The sequence below is a fragment of the Podarcis gaigeae genome (genome assembly GCF_964106915.1).
Source record: "Podarcis gaigeae genome assembly, chromosome: 1".
Lineage (NCBI taxonomy): Eukaryota > Metazoa > Chordata > Lepidosauria > Squamata > Lacertidae > Podarcis > Podarcis gaigeae.
This window is the reverse complement of record NC_139678.1, coordinates 91471569-91492703: the sequence shown is the minus strand read 5'-3', so window position 1 is coordinate 91492703 and position 21135 is coordinate 91471569. Positions and strand designations below refer to the sequence as shown.

The following is a 21135-nucleotide window of genomic DNA, read 5'->3' as shown; positions in this document are numbered from 1 at the left end:
GGAATAACCAAGATGCATGCAAGAATATAAACACTGGATATGCTGTATGTCTTAAATATATTGAAATATGGCACCCAAACTACTGGAAATATGTAAACTGGAAATCTTCCACAGTGGCGCACCTTTTGGTTTGTTTAGAAAAATTAAGATCCTGAGTAGAGTTAACACAAACTGCAGTATCAAGTTCAATACAGAGTTGGTTTCTCAGAAGTAAAGGCAGAAGTGAGTCACTGAAGTTTGTCGTACATGTTGTCTCCTTTCATAGCTGTATCCAGGGAAATGTAGTCCTGACTCATAAATGTGCTGTTGTTTTTAAAGTGATGCTCCCCGCCTCCTTAAAATGGTGCGTGACCATTTAATGCATTATGCTACTTAATAAGTGCCTGTTTTCCAGCTTCTCACAAGTCTTAAATAGGATGCTCGTTTGTGGTATTGATAGACTTATTTGTTTGCAGTTGCTCAGCCTAAATGGGAGACTGTGACTTGCATCATCTCTGCTTCCAGGAAAAGATGGCATCTCTACCCACCTGAAGACTCCAGTTTCCTTTATCCTACCAGAATTCCCTATGAAGAATCCAGCGTCTTCAGCAGGGTCAATGTGGTCAATCCTGATTTGAAAAGCTGCCCACAGTTTAAGAAAGCAAAGGCCCATGTGGTTACGCTTGAACCTGGCCAGGTAATTCCTGAACTCTAACTTTACTCTAGTTTGGAACCTTTGCTAAATATGAAATAGAGAGGGGGGTTGGGTGGGAGTAAACAAAGAAATAAACAAAGCTGGGAGGAGGACCATGAGGTCTGTCTTACTTCTCCCAGTCTCACTAAAACGTTTTGCATTGTATGGTGATATATCTACTGAGCAGAGACTGTTCCTGCTGGTGGAAAGAAAGGCGAGGCAACTTACAGCAATATCCCTTTCCGTCTGTAGTCCTCAGTGGCACCTCCCATGTTATTTCAAAGGATTCCCCAACCCAGAGCAGTTTTCCAGGGTCTATAGGAGACTGCAGGGGGGAGGTTTTGGGAATTGGAGAAGCCTTTTCGTTCACAGGAGGCGAAGCCTTCTAGATCTAACCTTGTTTGTTTAATGCCATTCTCTAGCAAGTGAAACCTTCCTGGCTCATGTTCTTTCACTTGTCTTGCAACTGGACCATCTAGAAAAAGCCACCATGCTTCACAGACATTTTACCCGTTAGTTTCTCTGAATCCTGTACTTAACAGGCTTCTGGGGCTGCTCTGAAACCATCTCATCTCTGCAACTCACAAGTTTTACAATGTATTCTTAATGAATAAGTGTGCAGAGCCAGCAAAGAGCTTTTACTTACGCTTTCGTGGTGATGGATAACTTCCATAATGGAAACACTTGCCCAGCAGCTACATCACTTGTATTTACAGCACGCATTAGTATTTCAGTAGAGAATCTCAAAGTACTCTTAACAAGGTCATGTGAAAGTTGATTAATCATATTTTACTGAGGAAAGGAGACCACAGTATCTGAAAAGCAGCCCTGTGAAGGATCTCTCAATGTGTCAGGCCATCAGTACTTAAGGGTCACTAGAATGCTCCTTTCAGATGAATTTCTCTATAGTAGATTGTAATCACTTCTTTGCTTAACATGTAACTTACTGTACAAAATGGGCCGGTTTTCTCCGATTCAGATACCCGCTTGCTGGAAGTAAGTGCCACTGATTTCAGTGAGACTCACTTATTTATTATTTAAGTCTTTTAAGGGAATGTAGCACATTGATGGATTGATGGAATCTCAGCATCCTTTATTGTGTATCTTACAAGACAGGGAGGGTCCCTGGTGCCCCAAAACTCACAGAGATAGTTTTGGATAGACTTATCTATGGGTTAAACCACAGAGCCTAGGGCTTGCCGATCAGAAGGTTGGCGGTTCGAATCCCTGCGACGGGGTGAGCTCCCATTGCTCAGTCCCTGCTCCTGCCAACCTAGCAGTTCGAAAGCATGAAGTGCAAGTAAATAAATAGGTACCGCTCCGGCAGGAAGGTAAACGGCGTTTCCATGCACTGCTCTAGTTCGCCAAAAGCAGCTTGGTCATGCTGGCCACATGACCTGGAAGCTGTACGCTGGCTCCCTCGGCCAATAAAGCGAGATGAGCACCGCAACCCCAGAGTCGGCCACGACTGGACCTAATGGTCAGGGATCCCTTTACCTTTCACCACCCTTTTATTTGTGGTCCTAAAGATTGAAGCAGGATGATAACCTGTTAAGGCTGTAAGGCTAATGTTCTCCAATTCTCTTTGTGACTTTTTTTTTCTTTTAATGAGTTGTTTTATTAAATTTATATTCTATGGGTGGATTCAACTACTCCATTCCACTGGCAAAATTCAGCACAAGGACTCCTGTTGGCACAACAGGGCTTTTCTCCTCTTTTCCCTCATGTGCCCCCCACCCCGTGCCTCCCCCAAATCCACTCTGGAGAGTTGGGAGAACCCTGAGCACAATGTGGGGCAGGGGGGGGGTGGACGGGGAAGGTAAGAGATCATTCCTTTGGGTAAGCAGGAATGCTCAGGCTGATGGCATCATCTCCTTAGCATTGCATTGGATTCTACCCTGTGTCTGTCACCTGTAGCTGCATTTTAAAGTTACTGTGAAATCTGCAAAAAATAAGTTCTTTTTAAAATGTATTTATATTTCACCATTTGTGGTGGCCTAAAACACACACACAAACACACACACACACACACACACAAACATATATCCCATACAAAATATCAAACAGTATGCTGATAACAATAAGAATAGCAACAGCAAAACATTTCAGTTCTTTGAATCAAATTTCATCACCTGTCCATTCCCCACAAAATAGAGGCCCCCTTTCCTCCTACACACACTCACTAAAAACAGTAAAGAATAAAGTGTTTTCAGTGCCCACTGGAACATCTGAAGTTTTAGAAGTGGGCATGTATAGCATTCTGCTGTTATGGCACTTTCAAAGCTATTTTCAGTGTATTCTGTTGTATAGCAAATTAACATTTTATACTGCATAATAAATGTATTCCCAGTGCCCCAAATTAAATGATTTTACTTCACAGTTTTTCTCTCCTGCAGCAGAGTAATGATCTTTGCTCATCATTTTGTTGATGTTTTCAATAGATGGTGTTTTTTGTTTTTCCTCAGTTGTTTTTTTAAAAATTGCCAACAGTGGGGCATTGCCTTGTTTTCGGGTTAAAGAATTCAATGTAGGCATTCTGTTTCAGTGATTAGGAATGGTAATGAAGCAGTAGTGTCACTGTTTTTAATTAAGCTTCAACTAATTAGAAGTCAAATCTTGTTAAAAATAGAAGGTTTAAAGGCCAGCTGCTTGTTCCAGTGCTCTGAGGTGCTACTTTGCAAAAGACATGCTAGTATAGCTTCTTCTTTTTTTTAATCTCTGGCAGCCACTGAGTGGACAGAGACTTGTAGCCAAGAGAACACATGGCAATGCTAGCCTAGGTTTCTACTTCAGAATGCAAGTGAGGACATAGAACCATAAGACCACAATACCCCAAGGACTGCCTCTCCCCATATGAACTGACCCAGCCCCTGCAATCATGCACCCCCTCCACGAGAGGTCCAGAGGGTGGGAACATGAGAGGAGTGGGCCTTTTCTGTGGTGGCTTCCCATTTGTGGAATGCTATTTCCAGGGAGGCTCACCTGGTGTCTTCAAGGCCATCTATTCCAGCTCTATGCCGGTGCAGGAACCTCTCTGCTACAGCATCCCTGATAGGTGACCAGCAGGCAGGGGTGATATTTGAATTAATTGGGTCAGGTTCAAAAATAGCTTTGAACCATCTATAGGGCAGCCCTTCAGGTATTTGAAGGAATATGCCTTCAGCTCCTCCTCCAGGCTAAACATACCCAACTCCTTCAACCTTTCCTAGTAGGACTTGGTCTCCAGGTCTCCCTCAGCACCTCTGTTGCCCTCTTCTGGACACATTCCAGAGGATGATTGAATATACCTCCATGTAAATAATTCCCTGCTTACGGACAGGTAGCAGATCTGGAAGAAGCCTTCTAGCCTAGCTTTCTCCCTGCCCTGCTCATTTTCTGTGTACAGGGCCTTAAAGAAAATTAATGGAGCATGCATTCCTGCAGCCACCACTTTTTACCTGCCCTCTAAAGTGTTAAAATCCCAGGAGGGCTCTACTAAGCGATCCTTCCAAATGAACAAAGCTAAGGAATTGTCTGCAATGAATGAATGCCAAGGCCCTTTAAGGCAGCCTGTCTCCCAGAAGAATAATGCCTGCTGGCTCTGCTCAGGCCTGTCTAGTATTGGAAGGGTTTGTGATGAAGCAATTTGATGAGAATCCCTTAGATAGCAAACGAATTGTTCTAACCGAATGCAAAGATTGAGCATGTATTACAAATACAATTACTTGAGGATTTGCAGTCAGCTTCACTTTGTGGTAATTTACAGTAATCTCTGTTTCTTGCTTGGCCGGGAACTGCATGCCTTGGATTAAGATGTTGTAACAATGCAGAATTGAAAAATAAAATAAAGATAAAGGTGTGTTTTGGTATTCAGGAGAGCAGCTGTATGATAGCTGGATACTGGCTTTGAATATTAAAAGAAACTTAATGTGCCTAATGCCATCTTCTGGCCAATGTGTCTCATTCCACCACTCTTGGTTATATTAAATACATTCAGGATCCCTGTTTCAATATATATTCTAATTGCTTTTTAATGTTACCTTGGTCTTTAACTCTTAAGCCAGGATGAATAGAAGTAGATGAGCTAAATTCAATGCAATTTCATTGATTTTAAAAGATTTGCCTAGTCAGTTTGTAGGCTAATTTTTTTTTAGAAGCTTGAATGTGTCCTTTGAAATCTTAACACCCCCAATTAAAATGTTTGAAATGTCACACTATCCTTAAAACATCTGTGTGATCATCAGTGATGGCCAAGTTACTTCAGAATTAATTCCATCTCGCACTTGCAAATGATAATTTCAGCATGTGGGTTTGTGAGCATAAGTATGTGTTCAAAATGTGAGGTTCATTTGTGAGTGTCTGAAGTTTGTGTGGTGTCCCCCCCCCCATAGCAAATTGGCATCAGCTACCTACCTGAATTAAAAAGAATACTCTGGGAAACAAAAAAATGGACAAGAGATGTGGGTAGCTGCTGATCAATAAAAAACTCATTTTCACACATTCATAACTCTTCTCTTTTGTGGAGCACAATTCATATAAATTGTAGGCTACACCCCCCCACACACAAAAAAAGAGTATTTGTTTCATCAAGTTTGTCATCATATATGGAAAACGGATTTGAAATGGCATTGAAATAAATTGTAATCTTCATCTGACTTTCACTGAAAGATTTAACTTCATATCTTTTTAGAATACTACCGCACATCAGCAAAATCAACCCTGCTCTGCCCTCTGAATAAACATGAAACTGCTCATGAGTTATTTCATTCTGTGTGAATGTGTTTGTTCTGTGACAAACATTCAAGACTGAGGGCTTGCCCCTCAGAAATTGCTCTCTTGCTTTGCTAGTGATTTTTAACCCTCCTTGTAGGCAAGTGATGTCTTGCCTAATTTTGGACAGATTTTGTTTTTTGATGGGCAAATATATATTTTGTAATATACACGTTCAGTACAAAAGGTGGTTATCAATAGAGCTGCATGTGGGGAAGTTTTATTTTAAAGGCCTTTTAAAAAGGCCTTTAAAGGCCTTTAAAAAGGCCTTTTAAAAACATTACGGAAGGTCCCTTCTAAGTTCATGATATACGTCATTAGTCTTGTTCCAAAAGACTAATCCTTTTGGTGAGACTGTCACAGCTTTTGGAACAAGACTAATGACGTATATCATGAACTTAGAAGGGACCTTCCGTAATGTTTTGGACACTTTATAAAAGGCCTTTAAAATAAAACTTCCCCACATGCAGCTCTATTGATAACCCTATTCACACAGCATAACTGGTGAATTAACGTGTAGGAGGCGAAGAGGGGAAAGGGGATATGTCTTGCCCTGCAGCCTACACTCATTCTGTTGAATGTTCTGCAGGGTGTACAGTTACTCTGCCTAACTGGGAGACAGGAAAAACAGAGTTCCCTCCATGTCTTATGCACATAAAGGGGCTGCATTATTCAAAACGGCAGCAGGACCCCAGCTGTACCTCTGACATTTACACATTAGGTGGGGAGGTCTGAGCCAAGGAACCACATGTATGTAGATATTTACATGAGCTGGATCCCTGACTGCTCAGGTAAGCTTCTATGGGAGCTGGAGGAGTTGCTGATTACGTTTGTTAGTCACTGTAAACAAAAAAGCCTCAAAGTAACTGAACTTTGCAAATACATGAAAATCAAAAGCATAAAATTTCAAAACAATGTACTGTACTAAATTCCTAAAAGGCTCAGCCAACCATGCAATGAGAAGGGCAAGTCTTCTCTCACCCCACTAAAATAAAAGTACAGGCAACCCCCCGATTTGCACGGGGGTTGCATTCCAAGTCATCATGCTTGACAGAGGAGCATGTATAAGCCCATTACCCCCTATTACACTCCTTTTCCAGCCCCTGTGATACACACTTGCATGGTCGCGTGTCAGTTGGATATGTGTAAATCAGTCATTGCCTTTACCACAAAAAAGGCTAACTTAACTACCAAAGACCTGGGTAAAAAGACATTTCTTAGCCTAGTGCCTGCAAACCTGACAGTGATGGTCCCAGGCATGTGTCTCTGCATTTCACACATTAGGGGCTACCACTGAAAAGGTCCATTATTGTGTGGTCACTTTTCATGCCTGTCTCGGATGAGGCATGGACTTGGGTGGCGCTGTGGTCTAAACCACTGAGCCTCTTCTTGGGCTTGCTGATCAGAAGGCCAGCAGTTCGAATCCACGCAACAGTGGTGAGCTCCCATTGCTCTGCCCCAGCTTCTGCCAACCTAGCAGTTTGAAAACACACCAGTGCAAGTAGATAAATAGATACTGCTGTGGCAGGAAGGTAAATTGTGTTTTCATACGCTCTGGCTTCTGTCAGTGTTCTGTTGCGCCAGAAGCAGTTTAGTCATGCCAACCACATGACCCAGAAATCTCTGTGGACAAACGCTGGCTCCCTTGGCCTGAAGAGAGATGCGTGCTACGCTCCATAGTTGCCTTTGACTGGACTTAACCATAAAGGGGTCTTTTATCTTTACTTTTACTTCAGATGAGGCCTCTGATGAAGACTGCAGTATACCACACATAACACACTGCCGTGATCTGACCTAGAGGGTAACAAAGCATAGACAACTGAAACTAGAGTACCCTTCTCCAAGTAGGGCCACAGCTGGACCGCCAGCCAAAGAAGGGCTAAACATGTAGCCTTTCCTGGCTCAGATATCCACACCTAAGGTGTGGATGTTGGAGTCAGGGCTGGGGAAGCTGCAACATTGAGGATGAGACCTGCATCACTGCCTCACTGGCCCCCCCTTCCCCTTCCCCTTTAATACATGGACCTTGTTCACATGCATAACATTTACAGGGACCTCTAAAGTCCTGGTTATGAAGGGTGGGCCTTATATGCATAGACACCATAGAGACATGTGTTTGGAGAAAACATTTACAAAACTCGAAATATGCTTTGCCATCGGTTTTGTATTCCGTCCACCAACACTCTCCTTTTTCACCTTTGATAACTTTACATTCCTTGCTGCTTTAATAAATTCTGGTTTTAACATTATGCTGGTATGCACAGATGTTCTCTTGGCTAGTTATTTACTATGCTTGGCTTGCAGTCAGAATTCGTAGCTGCACAGTAGTAAATTGTGCAAGGACTGGTTGCAAAGGCCTGCGATAAATTGAGAAATACATTAGTTCATTGTTCTTGTCCACATTTGCACACCCCATAACCACACTTGCTCAGAATACCTTCTGGCCCTGTGTTAGCATGTCCAAAAATGTCATGTACAAACAAGATATTGTTTCAAGGTGCTCTCTTGACAGCTGTTTTATTACTTTACATTTTTTATCTTTCCCCCATAGTCAACCTTTCGTCTCTGTCCCATCTTTACTAGTTATCTCATGCTGCCTTTCCCATTTACCATAAGAGTAGCATCTGTGTCTAAATAACTCTAATAGCATTATTACAGCAAGCCAGTAGATGGTTGGAGGTGCTCTAATGTGTGCAGGTAGTTTCCTATCTTGCCCTAAAAAATTACAATATTTAGTTTAGTGGTGCAACTACCCAGCCCTGACACCAACATCTACAGCAGCTCCTTCCATTTAATTGAAAAAGAAAGGGGAGAATGATGTGAGCAAGAGCTTTGTATAAGCATCACAACGCATAGGAATTCTGGATTGTAGAAGTGTCCATACTATATAATGTATGCATCTATATTGGAAAGAAAACATTTGAAGCACAAAACTGCAAACACATGTTCTTTTTCTAAGTGACAGCCTCGTGTATTTTTGTTCCAATGTTATTTTACCAGTTCCTTTGTCACGAGTATAGCATGATTATTCTAAATTTAAGGGATCTTTAGACATGAATTCTGCTAACACATGTAATAATCTCATTGAAAGTGACTGTGGGTGGATGAATATCTGAGGTATGTCTTTTAGACATACTGTACTGGTCTAGGCAACCCCAACATAGGTTATCTGAAAATCTGGTACACTATATAGCTGAAGTTAGACACTAAGGCTGCAATTCTATACCCACTTAACTAGGGATTAATACCCACTGAACAGAATGGAATCTGCTTCTGAGTAAACATACATAGGATTGCACTGTAAGCCCCATTGGTTACATGCATATAGTTCAGTTCCACAGAAATCCATGGGATTCAAAGGCACTTTAACACTTTGAATCATGTCCTTGGATATCTTTAAAACTGGAGAATTCTTATCAATGTACATATTTCAGTAAACTAATTTACTATAATATAGTTACCACACAATAGTTCCTTTCCTATACTCTGCTAGATATTTTTATACTCTTAGTCCCTGTTGTTATGACCTCATAGTTTCTTATGACTAACGGTTTTCTATAGGATTAAAAATATTTATCCAAAGTGCCCCAAATATTCTGATAAATGGGCCTGTGTTTTACATATACCCATCTCCCTGTGTAAGCTGCATGGTGCATCTCTGTGTGCGCACGCTTGCAAAGAGTTGTTTTTAAATAATCACAGGTTTAGGATTAATGAGGTTTGGATAATGAGCTGGAGAGCAATGCATCAAAACAGCATTAACATATGCACCATTTAAAACATTGAACTGAAAGTATACACTGTTAATCATCTGCTAGAACAGCCTTCCCCAGCTCAGTGTCTTTCTGAAGCTGTTGGATTTCCATTAGCCCTAACCAGCATGGCCGCTGTCAGAAATGGTGGTAATTGGTACTCCAGAATATATGCAGGTTAGTGAAGACTATGCTAGAATGTAAATATAGACTTGGGGTGTGATCTAATCAAAGATTAAGCACTTTTTAATTTTCGTCAACTTCACTGGGACTGGGAGAGATTTAGGCTTTGATCCTATATACACTTGGGAACAAGTCCCATTGAACTCAGTGGAGCTTATTTCTGATGAAACATGTAGGATTGGACTGTTAGCAGGGTGCAATGAAATCAATAAGACTCTTAGTGAACTCACTGAGACCTAGAAGTGTTTAATTGGGGGATAGTTTTTTGTCCTTCATGCTTTGTTCCTCCTCACTGAATTTGGATTTGTATCAACGGAGGAAAAGACATCAATGGAGGAAAATAGTACATCAGAATTTTATTTTTGTCAGTGGATTTTTCAATGAAGTTACATAGCTGTATGTGGCAGGAACCTAGCATATTGCTCATGGATATTTCCTGAAAAACCCCTGTGGGTTTTCAGGATTGCTGTAATGTCTTCCATGTGTCTTCCTCCAAGAGGATAGTGCCAAAAGTATTTCTACAGATGAAAATGCTGTTTGGAATTGGCTCTTTATTTGCTGCATTAGAGCAGCTACTGAAAGCATTTACTGAACATCACAGACTAGGGTCTTCTGGGGTTGCTTTGCTAAATGGTTCCTCTGCCGGGGGGGGGGGGCTTTTTCTTTCAGTCTAACCCTTGTTTATGTGTGCAATAGTTCAGGGCTAATAACCCTGTTTCAGATAAGAGGATTTGGAATGAGAGGTTATCAATGGGCTGGTCACTCTCTGTAGTAAATATTGGTAGAACAAGACTATGGAGGATGTTTTTAGCTTTGAGATAATTCCGCTTAGAAAAACCAGGAGGAAGTAAAGCATTGTGAATACTATTATTGAGAAACTTTGTGTATGTCCTTGAGAAAATTATTGCAAGAGTGGATTTTTCAAAGGCCAAAATAATACCTAGGGACCCGTGTCCCAATGACCATCTTCCTTCAGCCCTTAATCTCTTGATGCTGTTTGAGCACTCGGTTTAAGGCAGCTTATAAACTGATCAATCAAATCAAATCATGCCTTAATTTTGCTCCTGTGTATTAGTGCTGACATTGCTGTGTGCTTAATGGAGATTCTGCAGCTGTTTGAACACTTGAAAGCATTTAATATTCCTTGGATATACGTAATGCTGCTAATAATTTTTTTATGAATGATACTAAGATTATTACACCAGTTTGGGAGGTGGGATGGAAAATTATGGAGCTCTGTGGTCACCCGAGCTTCCCATGACACCCGAATCCTGGCTTTGTCCTGTGGAAGGTTTGGGGCCAGTGTTTTCTTTTCAGATAAGAGTCCTGGGAGAATTGGGGTCAGAAGAAAATTGAGTACAATAATTTGCAGGAACTGGATCTTGTGATTGTTCAGGGACCATAGCTCAGTGGTGGAGCACATGCATAGAATGCAGAAGGCCTCAGATTGCATCCCTAGCATCCTCAGCTAAAATAACCAGGTAATGGGAAAAGACCTCTGCCCGAGACTCTGGGGAGCCACTGCCAACTAGCGTAAAGAATACTGGGGACCACATCAAGAGAGGGCTCATGCTCTCCTCATGTTCTGCTTGTGGGGTTTCCAGAGGTCTTTGTTTGGCCATTGAGCAACTGAGTCCTGGGCTAGACAGGCCTCTGATTCCTTTTGGAGGTCTTCACAGTTTATATTCAGCACCTTGGTTAACTTGGTCTTATTGGCAGACTTGACTGCATCCTTGCTTACCCCCAACTTCAAATAATATACAACAATTACTTTCCTGACTTTCCCTAGGATTTTTTTTTTTAATGGTGCTACATTAGCTGTCTTCCAGTTCTCCAGTAAGGAGGTTGATTTTAGTGACAAGTTGCATTTTTCTGTTAGAAGATTAACCAATTTCACAGTTCTTTAAGAACTCTCAGTGATGCCATACGGTCCTGGTGACTTGCTAATTTGTACATTGTCAGTTAGCTGCAGAACCTCATAGAGTCACAGAATTGTAGACTCATATTACTCTTATTTGATTCAGTTAATTGTTTCATTTAATGACTGCTGCTTTTCATTATTGTTGTATTAATGCATGGCTTCGATAGTATCTATTTTGTTAATTTTCTTTTGTTATCTGTTGTAAGTATTCATTTGAATGGGAGAGAGGGATAGAAATATTAAATAATATAATCTCGTAATAATAATAATTCTTCAGATGCTCTCTCCCAAAAACTGGTTTGGGCTGACTTCAGATATGCAATAAGAAGAATTCAAATCATTCCTTTAGCTTTTCTTTCATTTCCCCATCTTCCTTTAATAATCATTTTGCACCCTTAGCATCTAATGAATGAACTGCCTTCCTGGTTCCTGGTTCTAGCCCTCAAATCCCATTCTTCTCTATTCTCTTTCCTCTACCGAACCCTGTATTTTTTATTTTTTAAGGTGAAGGTAAAGATTGAGATTGACCTGGGATGAGACATTCTGGCGTTTCCTCCCCTTCTTATGTCAGATAAGAAGGGAAGTCTGGACAAGCTTGTGACAGGAAATCCTCCTGCACTTTGGTCTCACTAACATGCTGCTCTCACCCTGCCATTTCACACAGAGGGGGAACTTGTTTTGCTGACAAGACTGTTTAAAAATTGTTTCCAGCAGAGGTGGGCTAGTTGGAGTTTGCATTTTGAACCTAGCAATGAAAGGCTGGCAGAACCAGATGAGATCCATTTCAGACAGCCTAAGTACATTATACAGCAGACTGCAAATGCAGAGGAGGATCAATTGGAGAAGTTTAGAAACTGCTGCTGAAAAATATATTTTTCAAGGTGATTTTTTTTTTATGTCAGGGAAACGCTATAGTTGCACACAAGGGGTTTTATGACTTTTTAAATTCCTTTTCTTCTTCTTCTTCTCCCATTCAGGTCCTGTTTGTTCCCAGACACTGGTGGCATTACGTAGAATCCATTGACCCAATCACTGTTAGCATAAACTCATGGATTGAACTGGTAACTATCCCCCCCTCCATTGTTTATCTCTTAAAACCATCAGGCACACACATGGCCTGAATGTTCACAGATGGGCATGACATCTGGAAATGTGCTGGAGTAGTTTATAATAATGATCTAGCTACCTATTTCCATACACCCTACTAAACATACTTGACAGCAATGATCACAGGTTCTTTCCCTTGCCACCGTTGACCTTCCCCTTCCCATGTTGTCTCCCCTGCCTTGGAATTACATAGATTGTAAGCCGCTCAGGACAGAGACCTGTCTCTTACACTTTGTAATGTGTAATGTACATAGTAAAGGTAAAGGTACCCCTGCCCGTACGGGCCAGTCTTGACAGACTCTAGCGTTGTGCGCCCATCTCATTCTAGAGGCCGGGGGCCAGCGCTGTCCGCAGACACTTCCGGGTCACGTGGCCAGCGTGACAAGCTGCATCTGGCGAGCCAGTGCAGCACACGGAATGCCGTTTACCTTCCCGCTGGTGAGCGGTCCCTATTTATCTACTTGCACTCGGGGGTGCTTTCGAACTGTTAGGTTGGCAGGCGCTGGGACCGAGCAACAGGAGCGCACCCCGCCGTGGGGATTCGAACCGCCGACCTTTCGATCGGCAAGTCCTAGGTGCTGAGGCTTTAACCCACAGCGCCACCCGCGTCCCGTAATGTACATAGATGAGGCTATAAAAATCATCACCCACATACTGTTGGACTCATATTAACTCTAGCCAACATGGCCAGTAGTCAGGGTTGGGAGTTGGAATCCAGGAGGGTCACATGTACCCCACTCCTTGCTGTAGTTTATTTTTGTGTGTGTGGTTTAAAAGCTGAGCGTATTTTCAGCTCTCTCATGAAATTTCCAAGAAACAGCATTTGGAGACCAAGACAAGCTAGAGAGGATGGAGAGGAAGAAAAGTGAAGATGCTATTAGTGTGTCATTTTAGTTAAAATGTCTGCTTCACTTTGATGTAGGTGTCATATTATCTTCCTCCCCCCACAACATTTACATCCCATCTTGTCTTCTACCGTGGAACTCATGGCAGTCTGTATATATATATATGGTTCTCAGGGTGATCTATCAACAGTGGCCAAACCCAGATCTGCTTAGTTTCAGCAAAATGGGGGCCTCATGTGCCTTCATGCCATGTAAGTTGGAACTGAATCTGACATCCTGAAAATCCCAAGGCTTGGTAGTATTCTACACAGGATGCCTTCCTCATCTTTTTACAAAATGGCATATGCTCTTGAAGTCAAAGCTAAGCAAACATTAGTGTTTTGTAGTCTCCAGTATTGCTTGAATGCAGCATGCTGGACAGAAGTTATTAACTATCTCCCAAAATTAAAAACCTCACAAACAGTTTGGAGGCTTTGAGCTAATAAGTTGACTGTGGGCACTGCTTAACCCAAGGAATGCCTGCATGTCGTCTTTTTGGTGACAGTTGATTATACCCTATTATCCCTGGAGATGACAGCAGCATTACTTTTTAGGTGTCGGGCTATCTGTCTTAGAAAAATAATGCGTGACACGGGTGTTAAAATGTAATATCAAGAACATTTTCATTATTCACTCAAGCAGTTCTCCAGCTTCCAGCAATAACCAGCTGCTACTACGTTGATATGATAGGTGTGTGTCAAGCCCTCTTCAATAGCCTTACTGATACAATTAATTATTTTGCTGAGACCTTATAATAAAGGATAAAGTTTTAATTTGTTTTCAACACACTGAGACCACTTCAACTCTTGCTTCTTACGGTAGGGGGGATTAATGCTATTCATGGATATTTTGAGGCAAAATGAACTTTCCAGGCTTGCAACCCCTTGAAATGCTTTAAGAATGTTCATGTACCGAGGTAAGCTAGCCTAAATGTGTACATACTAAAATGTGAATAGATGAGCTGAAAGGTTTCAGGCTTATGAAGCTGCATTGCAATAAGATCAAAATGTCTGCAGGAAAGGACATGTAAAACCACTGAAGTCCATTTTCCTAGGAAACAGCCCACCTGCTCTGAATTTAACAGGTACAGACCCCAGATCTTTTTCTGCATATATACTTCACAATCAGACCGTATGATGAATTTCTTAGTCTTAAGATTATAAAATTATTGCTGGTAGCTCTAAGACTACATAGCCCATTATACATTGTGACTGTCCATGAAATAAAATCATAATGAGAGCTACTGTATTTTTTGCCCTATAGGACACACTTTTTCCCCTCCAAAAATGAAGGGGAAATGTGTGTGCGTCCTATGGGGCAAATGCAGACTTTCGCTGAAGCCTTGGGAGTGAGAGGGGTCGGTGCGCACTGACCCCTCTCGCTCCCCAGGCTTCAGGAAGCTATCCGCAAGCCGTGGGAGCCCGGCGTGAAGACACGCAGCTCTCCCAAGGCTAGCAGAGAGTTGCCTGCACCCTGAAGCCTGAGCCCGCTGAGCTCAGCGCGCCCCAGGCTTCGAGCTTCGCACAGCTCTCGCCCCAGCCCCGCGCTGGGGGGGGGGCATATTTTTTTTCTTTATTTCCCTCCCAAAAAACTAGGTGCGCCCTATGGGCCGGTGCGGCCTATGGGGCGAAAAATACGGTACCTTAATTGTTTAGACTGGAGCAGAGTATTTGAATTAAAGAATTGTAGATTCTGGTAAGATTGTCCACAATTCCTAACATCAGTTTTATATTAGACGTCTCTGGCACTACATTTTAGTTCAATTTTACATGAGATTCCCTAGCAACTGCCCTGATGTGAGACAATGAAGTGGTCCTTCTGCCAAGCTTTCTTTTTCCTAATCACAATTAGTATTTTGCTCTGGGTTCCTAGGATTATTGAGCACATCAAAGCAGCATTATTTAATAAAGGGAACTTACCAAAGGAAACAGTACCTTGTCACACCATGTCTAAGAGTTTATACAGAGTTTTGGGGCTGTGGTGATGATGATAGTGATACTGTGTAACTCATAAAAATGACTCAAAGTGATTTGCAAACACAGTAGAAGTCCTAAAGCCATTTGCAGTAAACACAATCAATAAAAAGTTAAAAAGCAAACACACACATATCTGAAGAAAGAAAAGGCAAGTCTAGCTTTTATTGCACGACTTCATCGTGAGTTGATATAGATAGCAAACAGAGACTGATGCTGGACCAGCAAAGGCTGTCTAGTCTGTACAGGTTGCAATCCTCCTTTGATAACTTTGAACTAGATCAATCTGGTGTTATTTGTTTGATATAGATGTGATATGACACCATCAGAAATGCTAACGGTTTATTCCAGATAGTGCTTCCTTTGCTGGTGCAGTGATAAATAGTAGAGATGAAAGAGGAATGGGACGGTAGGTAGAGGAAGGTAGATTTCATGCAGTTTCCATGGGGAAGGAACAAGCATCTCCTTATACACCACCTTCAGTTTCCTTCCAGCCAAACCCAAGCAAACAAGCCCCATTTCTTCAATCTGCCTCCATCTTACTATTTGCTATGGTGCCAGGAATACCACGTTACATGTTGAATTTGCTTCTCCTTGCCCATAAACAGTCCTCCGATCCAAAGCAATTCACTTAAACAAGAAAGCCTGGCCTGCCTATGTGTCTCATCCTGATGAAATCCTAAATTAGTCTTTGTATTTCACCGCCTAAAGGCACTCAGAAGAGACATGACAGCTTGTAACATGTAAGAATCAATTACTGGATTCTTGTTTCATCTTTAAAAGCTGTGTGCTGGTATCCTTCGTTAAAGACAACATTTGCTTTTCCTCCCTGCTGCTGCTATTTAAGGCTGCAATAATACATCAGTGGGTTGGTGATACTGTCAGATGACAGTATGCTCCCTGGAATTTAAAATGATTTAGTTTTGCATTTGTAATAGCTCCCAAGGCATTTGCTGTCTCTCAGAAATATCCTTTGTGTCTTAGCTTAAGTCATTTAGAGATACAATTTTGGACATACCTTTTTGATCTTCCTGAATTAAAGACTCTATACATTAGACGGCATCCCTGTGGTATAAATTAAGGTTCACAAGACTCAATTAACTTAACAAGACGCTAATACAATGTATTGTCCGCCAATTAGAAACATGTAATTGCTTGATCATGTGGCTTTTATAGGCATATTATGCCTAGCTATGATAATAAGGGACGTTAATTCCCCCCCCCCCCAAGTGAATGTGCTGGAAATTAGAGATCTCTTGAACATGAGAGTCTTCTTTCCTTCAACTATTGTGTCCAGCCTTGTGCAACAGGGCTTTCCTCCAATCTCCTCCCACAGTGTGCCCCTGAGATTGGTTCAGGTGGTGGGAGAATCCTCAGAACAGTGCAGGGGGAGGTGAGGGGGGTCGTTCATGCTTGTCCTGATGGAAAGATCAACATAGCACAATATTAAATTCTTCCCTTGATTTGTGTATTGTACAGGAAGTCATTATGTCCCCAATCCTGTGTTACTGGACCCCACACTATCTCCAGTCAGCATGGCTGATAGTCAGGGGGTCAAAGGAATCACAGTCCAAAAATATGATGTAACCTAAGATTAGGGACGCCTTCTCTAGTACTACTGGGTGAGGTCTTGGATGAGGATTCTTCACAGGTTTGGGGCACCATAGCTCCCGAAGATGTCAGTGGTGTGAATGGTGAAACCACTAACTCTGAGCTGCAGCCCCTCCATTCAGTGACTATAGGTTGGTAGAAGGCATGCAGAAGCTCCCGGGTTTTATCCTTGACACCCCCAGTTAAAAGGGCCAGATAGCAGGTGATGGAAAAGAAACGTGTGAAACCCTGGAAGAGCTGCTGCCAGTCAGAGTAGACAATTTTTGTTGTTGTTGGCATCCATCTGTATAAGAGACAGGTCTCTGTTCTGAGCAGCTAGCAACTGATATAATTGCATTGCAGGGGAGACAACAAAGGAAGGGGAAGAGTTTTCCTTCTCCTAGATGGGCTACCTTCCTGGGTTAATGAGCTCCATCTGACCCCCACTTCTCTCTACTTCTATGTAATTCAACTTCTTCCTAGAAAATAAATAAACCCCAACTTTCATTAAAAAACACAACATCCAAGTCATAAAGGTTGGATTATTGGTGGAAAGACTGGTGAAGTCTCAGAATATGCCACTGAACAACAATTGCTAGAGAGCAACAGCAGGAGAAGACTATTACTTGCATGCCCAGCTTGGTGGAGAAGTTAAACAATCTGACTTGGTATAAGTCTGCTTCTGTGTTTCCAAGTTGCCTGAGAAATTTGTTTTCTGGAAAAGTTTTTTTTAAGACAGGATAGATAAAGACCCATCACAGAAGAACTAATTCTGCCCTAGTAATGTTATGGGCTGCCCTTGCAAGAGGTGTCTTCATTCACAACCCAAAGTCCAGGAACAGAACCTGAAAGCAAAAACATGGCCTTTTGTACTTCTTTGTACTGATGTTTGGTTTATCAGTTCCACTAAAGAAGAGTGGCTGGCTCAAAACACATTGGGCTTGATCAATCACCTCTTCATTTCACCTCTAAGTTTCCCTCTCTTCTTGTTTCTGCTCTCCTTTCTATCCAGTTATCACAATGTTAGCTTTCGTTTCTTTTGTAGGATGCAGATCATGAAGCCCGTGTAGAAGAGGCAATAACTCGAACGCTGATATGTGCAATCAAATCTACTGAAACCATCAGTGCATCAGATTCCTGGCTCAACCCCACAGAGGTGAAGTTCCACATTAATATGCCGTGGTTTTCACTCCTTTGACCCAGTGACATTTTTGTTTCCTAAACTGCAAGTCTATTCTCCCCCACTCCCCCACTTTTGCAGCTGAATGTTTAGTAACTTTGGGATGGCAGAGCCCGAGTCTTCATGGCTGCTCCCCATTATCTTGGTTTAATTCCTCGCTGGAAGCCGTGTCTTTCAAGGATTCCCTCCTCCAAGTCCAGAGATTCATAAGTGCAGAACCTGTACATATCTAGCCATTTGCCCTGTATGTAGTAGGGATGGTCAGGGGATCCAGCACAGTTAAGAGTGTGGGTGTGTGCACTGCATGGCTCTGGGATTCCATTCAGTGCACATTCAGTTGTTCTTAAGTCCACCCTAACATCGTCACATATTACTGTAAAGACCAGTGCTTTATGGTAAGGAAGCACTTTGACAGGGATAGTTGAAGTTTATTTGACATTCGCTTTTTGCAGGCAATAAATGTGCCACACAAACTCAGGCTTGCACAGGCGGCTCTTGCTTAACCAGCTTCCTCCTTTGCTTCAACAGAAGGGAAAGTCCCATGCATGCAATGTCTTGGCTGGGCTAGTGGGCCACCTTGGTTGAAATGAAAGCAAGCAGAAAAGCACCCAAAGAACACAATAGGGTGGCAAAATAAAGTGGAAGCAATGGGGATAGATGAGAAGGACAAAACATTTAAACAAATGATAAGATTAGCAGAGAAGGTATCACCTGTTTGTACACTGAATGTATTTTATTTTCTAGGTTGAAGTAACTTCCCATGAAACCAATCTTCAGTATGTAAATGGGGCTGTTTCTGCATATTTAGAGCATCAGAAGACTAGTAAAATTGAAGACAAGGACCTTAGAACTGAAGAGGTTAATCAATACCCACATAAAAGAAAGAAGGTCCAAGGGAGATCAGAACCTGAAGGCTTCCAGTTGAGGTCCTGTGAATCTAGCCTAACCGTGATCAAAGGAAAGAAACTGAAAAAAATTCCGTTTGGACATAATCTTTTTCAGGTTTTACCACAATTCTGGGAAACAGATTCAACTGGTTCAGCCGAAAATGACAGTAAAGGGTCTCCAAATGAAAATGATGAACACTTTGGAAAATTGCATCGTGCTGGGAAGACATCAAAAGTGATTGGTGATTCTGGAACATTAGTAGATCAGAAGGATCCAGGATGTAGTGCCATCTCTCCACAAGCAGTTATTTGTACAAATGATTTGCTAGATTGTGTGCTAAATCCCCAAATCATCCGTTTAATGGCTCAACTTTTGATAGAAAGAGCAAGTGTTTAAAATCTGTGCCTTTCTGGGCGGAAAAAAATGACAAGTATGTTCTGGAGGTTCCACAGCTTCTGTACTAAATAATTCTTAGCTGCGCATCAGCATCAGCTCAACTGCAAACTTCCAAACAATACAGCAGCTAACTATGTCAGGGCTTTTGTAACTATTTCCCATGGGGTAGCTAAGTTTGTGTGTTGCAGCAGAAGCAACAGTCTTTTGGTACCTTAGAAACTAACAATTGTCTTTATGCATAAAAATAGAAGAAGAATCCTGCTGGATCATTTATGTGTTTTATCAGAAGGCTAAGACAACACAAATCATTGTCAAAATATATAAATAAATTGTTTATTTTAAGACAACAGAATTTTTTTAGGAAGGTGCTTGGCAAAGCCTTTGCATCATCTTAGGCCATGTCTAGCTGACTGATACACAGATGAAGAGCCAGAAAATATTACCTCCTGTCTTGCCCAACAACCCCATTAACATACCATAATTACAACCTTCCAGTGCTTTAGGTTGCAATTCTAAGCACATTAACCTGGTGCTAAATCCCACTGAACTCAATGACGCTAAGGCTGTATACACATTATGCATTAAAACACAGCTAGGTTGCTCTTTTTCTCAGTTTGGATAGTTTGAGGGTGGTTGGGGGGAGTCATCAAAATGCAGTAATTCAGGACAGGATAAATACATGGTACGGATTGTGGCTAATGTGTATCTACTGCTTCCCAAGCAGGCATGCACAGGATGCTGAGTAATGGGGAGTGCTTAGGCAGTCTATGCAGTTCCCTGAGAGGAGGTTCCACTGTACACAGTGAAACTTAATTGTTGTGCTATGTTTCTGGACCTCTCTGCTCAGAGGGTAGCAAACATTTTCATTTCTATACTAGTGTGCAAACTCCTCCGTAGATGTATTGAGAATTTCAATACAGCTATTGCAATTCACTCTCTTTCACCCTGCGGGTGAACAATATTGTTTCTCATGGGTTTGTCTCTCCTCAGTGCATACCCTTTGTTTCCTTGCAGTTACATTTTGCGTGTTGAGACCCCGCAGCCACCCCCTCGTTGGAAATAACTCACACAAGGACACGGATATTAGGTTTGTGTTATTGGGCAAATTTTGGCCACAACTTTATTGAAATTACAGAATGTGAGTGGTATTGGCTTAGGCATTGATTGGACCTGACTATATCTGACTCCTGCCCATTGTGCAGGAAGTCCCGAGGAAGGGTAAGCCACCGGTAGGGGGAGCCCTGTCGATGCGGACCAACTCAAGCTCCCCCTGGTGTTCCCGTTGGGGTCGTGTCAAGGCCTTAGCCCCCCAGCTGGGCTTCAGACTAGAACAACACCCCCGGATTCCTTTAACGGAATACCCTTAAGCATGGAGGGGCAGGTGATGGCCACACCTCCCCTCCCCCACACAAGGTCAAACAATGCCTAACCACAACCCTAACAAAGTTGTGACGATTGCTACGAGGTAGGCGAAAACCAAGTGGCCAGTGCCAATTTGCCAAGTGGAAAAATTCCTACCAGGCCCCTCGGACAACCAAGGCGACCAACTGAAGTCCATAGCAAGGCCATTGCCTAACCTGCAAAATAGGGAGGGTGGGTGATTGAGGAAGCAAGCCAAAGAGGAAGTCCTCTGGCTCGCTCCTCCGTTTAAACGGCCCTGGCCACGCCCCCCGACCAGCGGGTTGGCTGGCCGGGTTCTGATGTGGCCAGGATCCCCCAGGAAACGGGGGACAAGGTCCCCCGCCCCCGGTGGGGAGTGGGTGGCCACGCGGTCCACCGCAACTCCTCCCCACTGGGAAGTGGAGCAGATTTACTAATTAACATTTATTTGACACTATA

The 21135-nt window shown here is 42.4% G+C and overlaps 1 protein-coding gene across 3 annotated transcripts in view; it reads left to right on the top strand.

Annotated features, from left to right (window-relative positions):
• HSPBAP1 (HSPB1 associated protein 1) overlaps window positions 1-19312 on the top strand; it is a 50609-nt gene extending 31297 nt beyond the window's left edge. For all 3 annotated transcript variants that reach the window (XM_083745399.1, XM_083745401.1, XM_083745400.1), the window contains 4 exons: window positions 505-676; window positions 12256-12339; window positions 17878-17988; window positions 18757-19312. In XM_083745399.1, coding sequence (XP_083601525.1) covers window positions 505-676; window positions 12256-12339; window positions 17878-17988; window positions 18757-19296 — 907 coding nt within the window. In that variant the 3' untranslated portion in view covers window positions 19297-19312. The remainder of the gene's footprint in view (window positions 1-504; window positions 677-12255; window positions 12340-17877; window positions 17989-18756) is intronic.
• Window positions 19313-21135: the final 1823 nt, after the last annotated feature.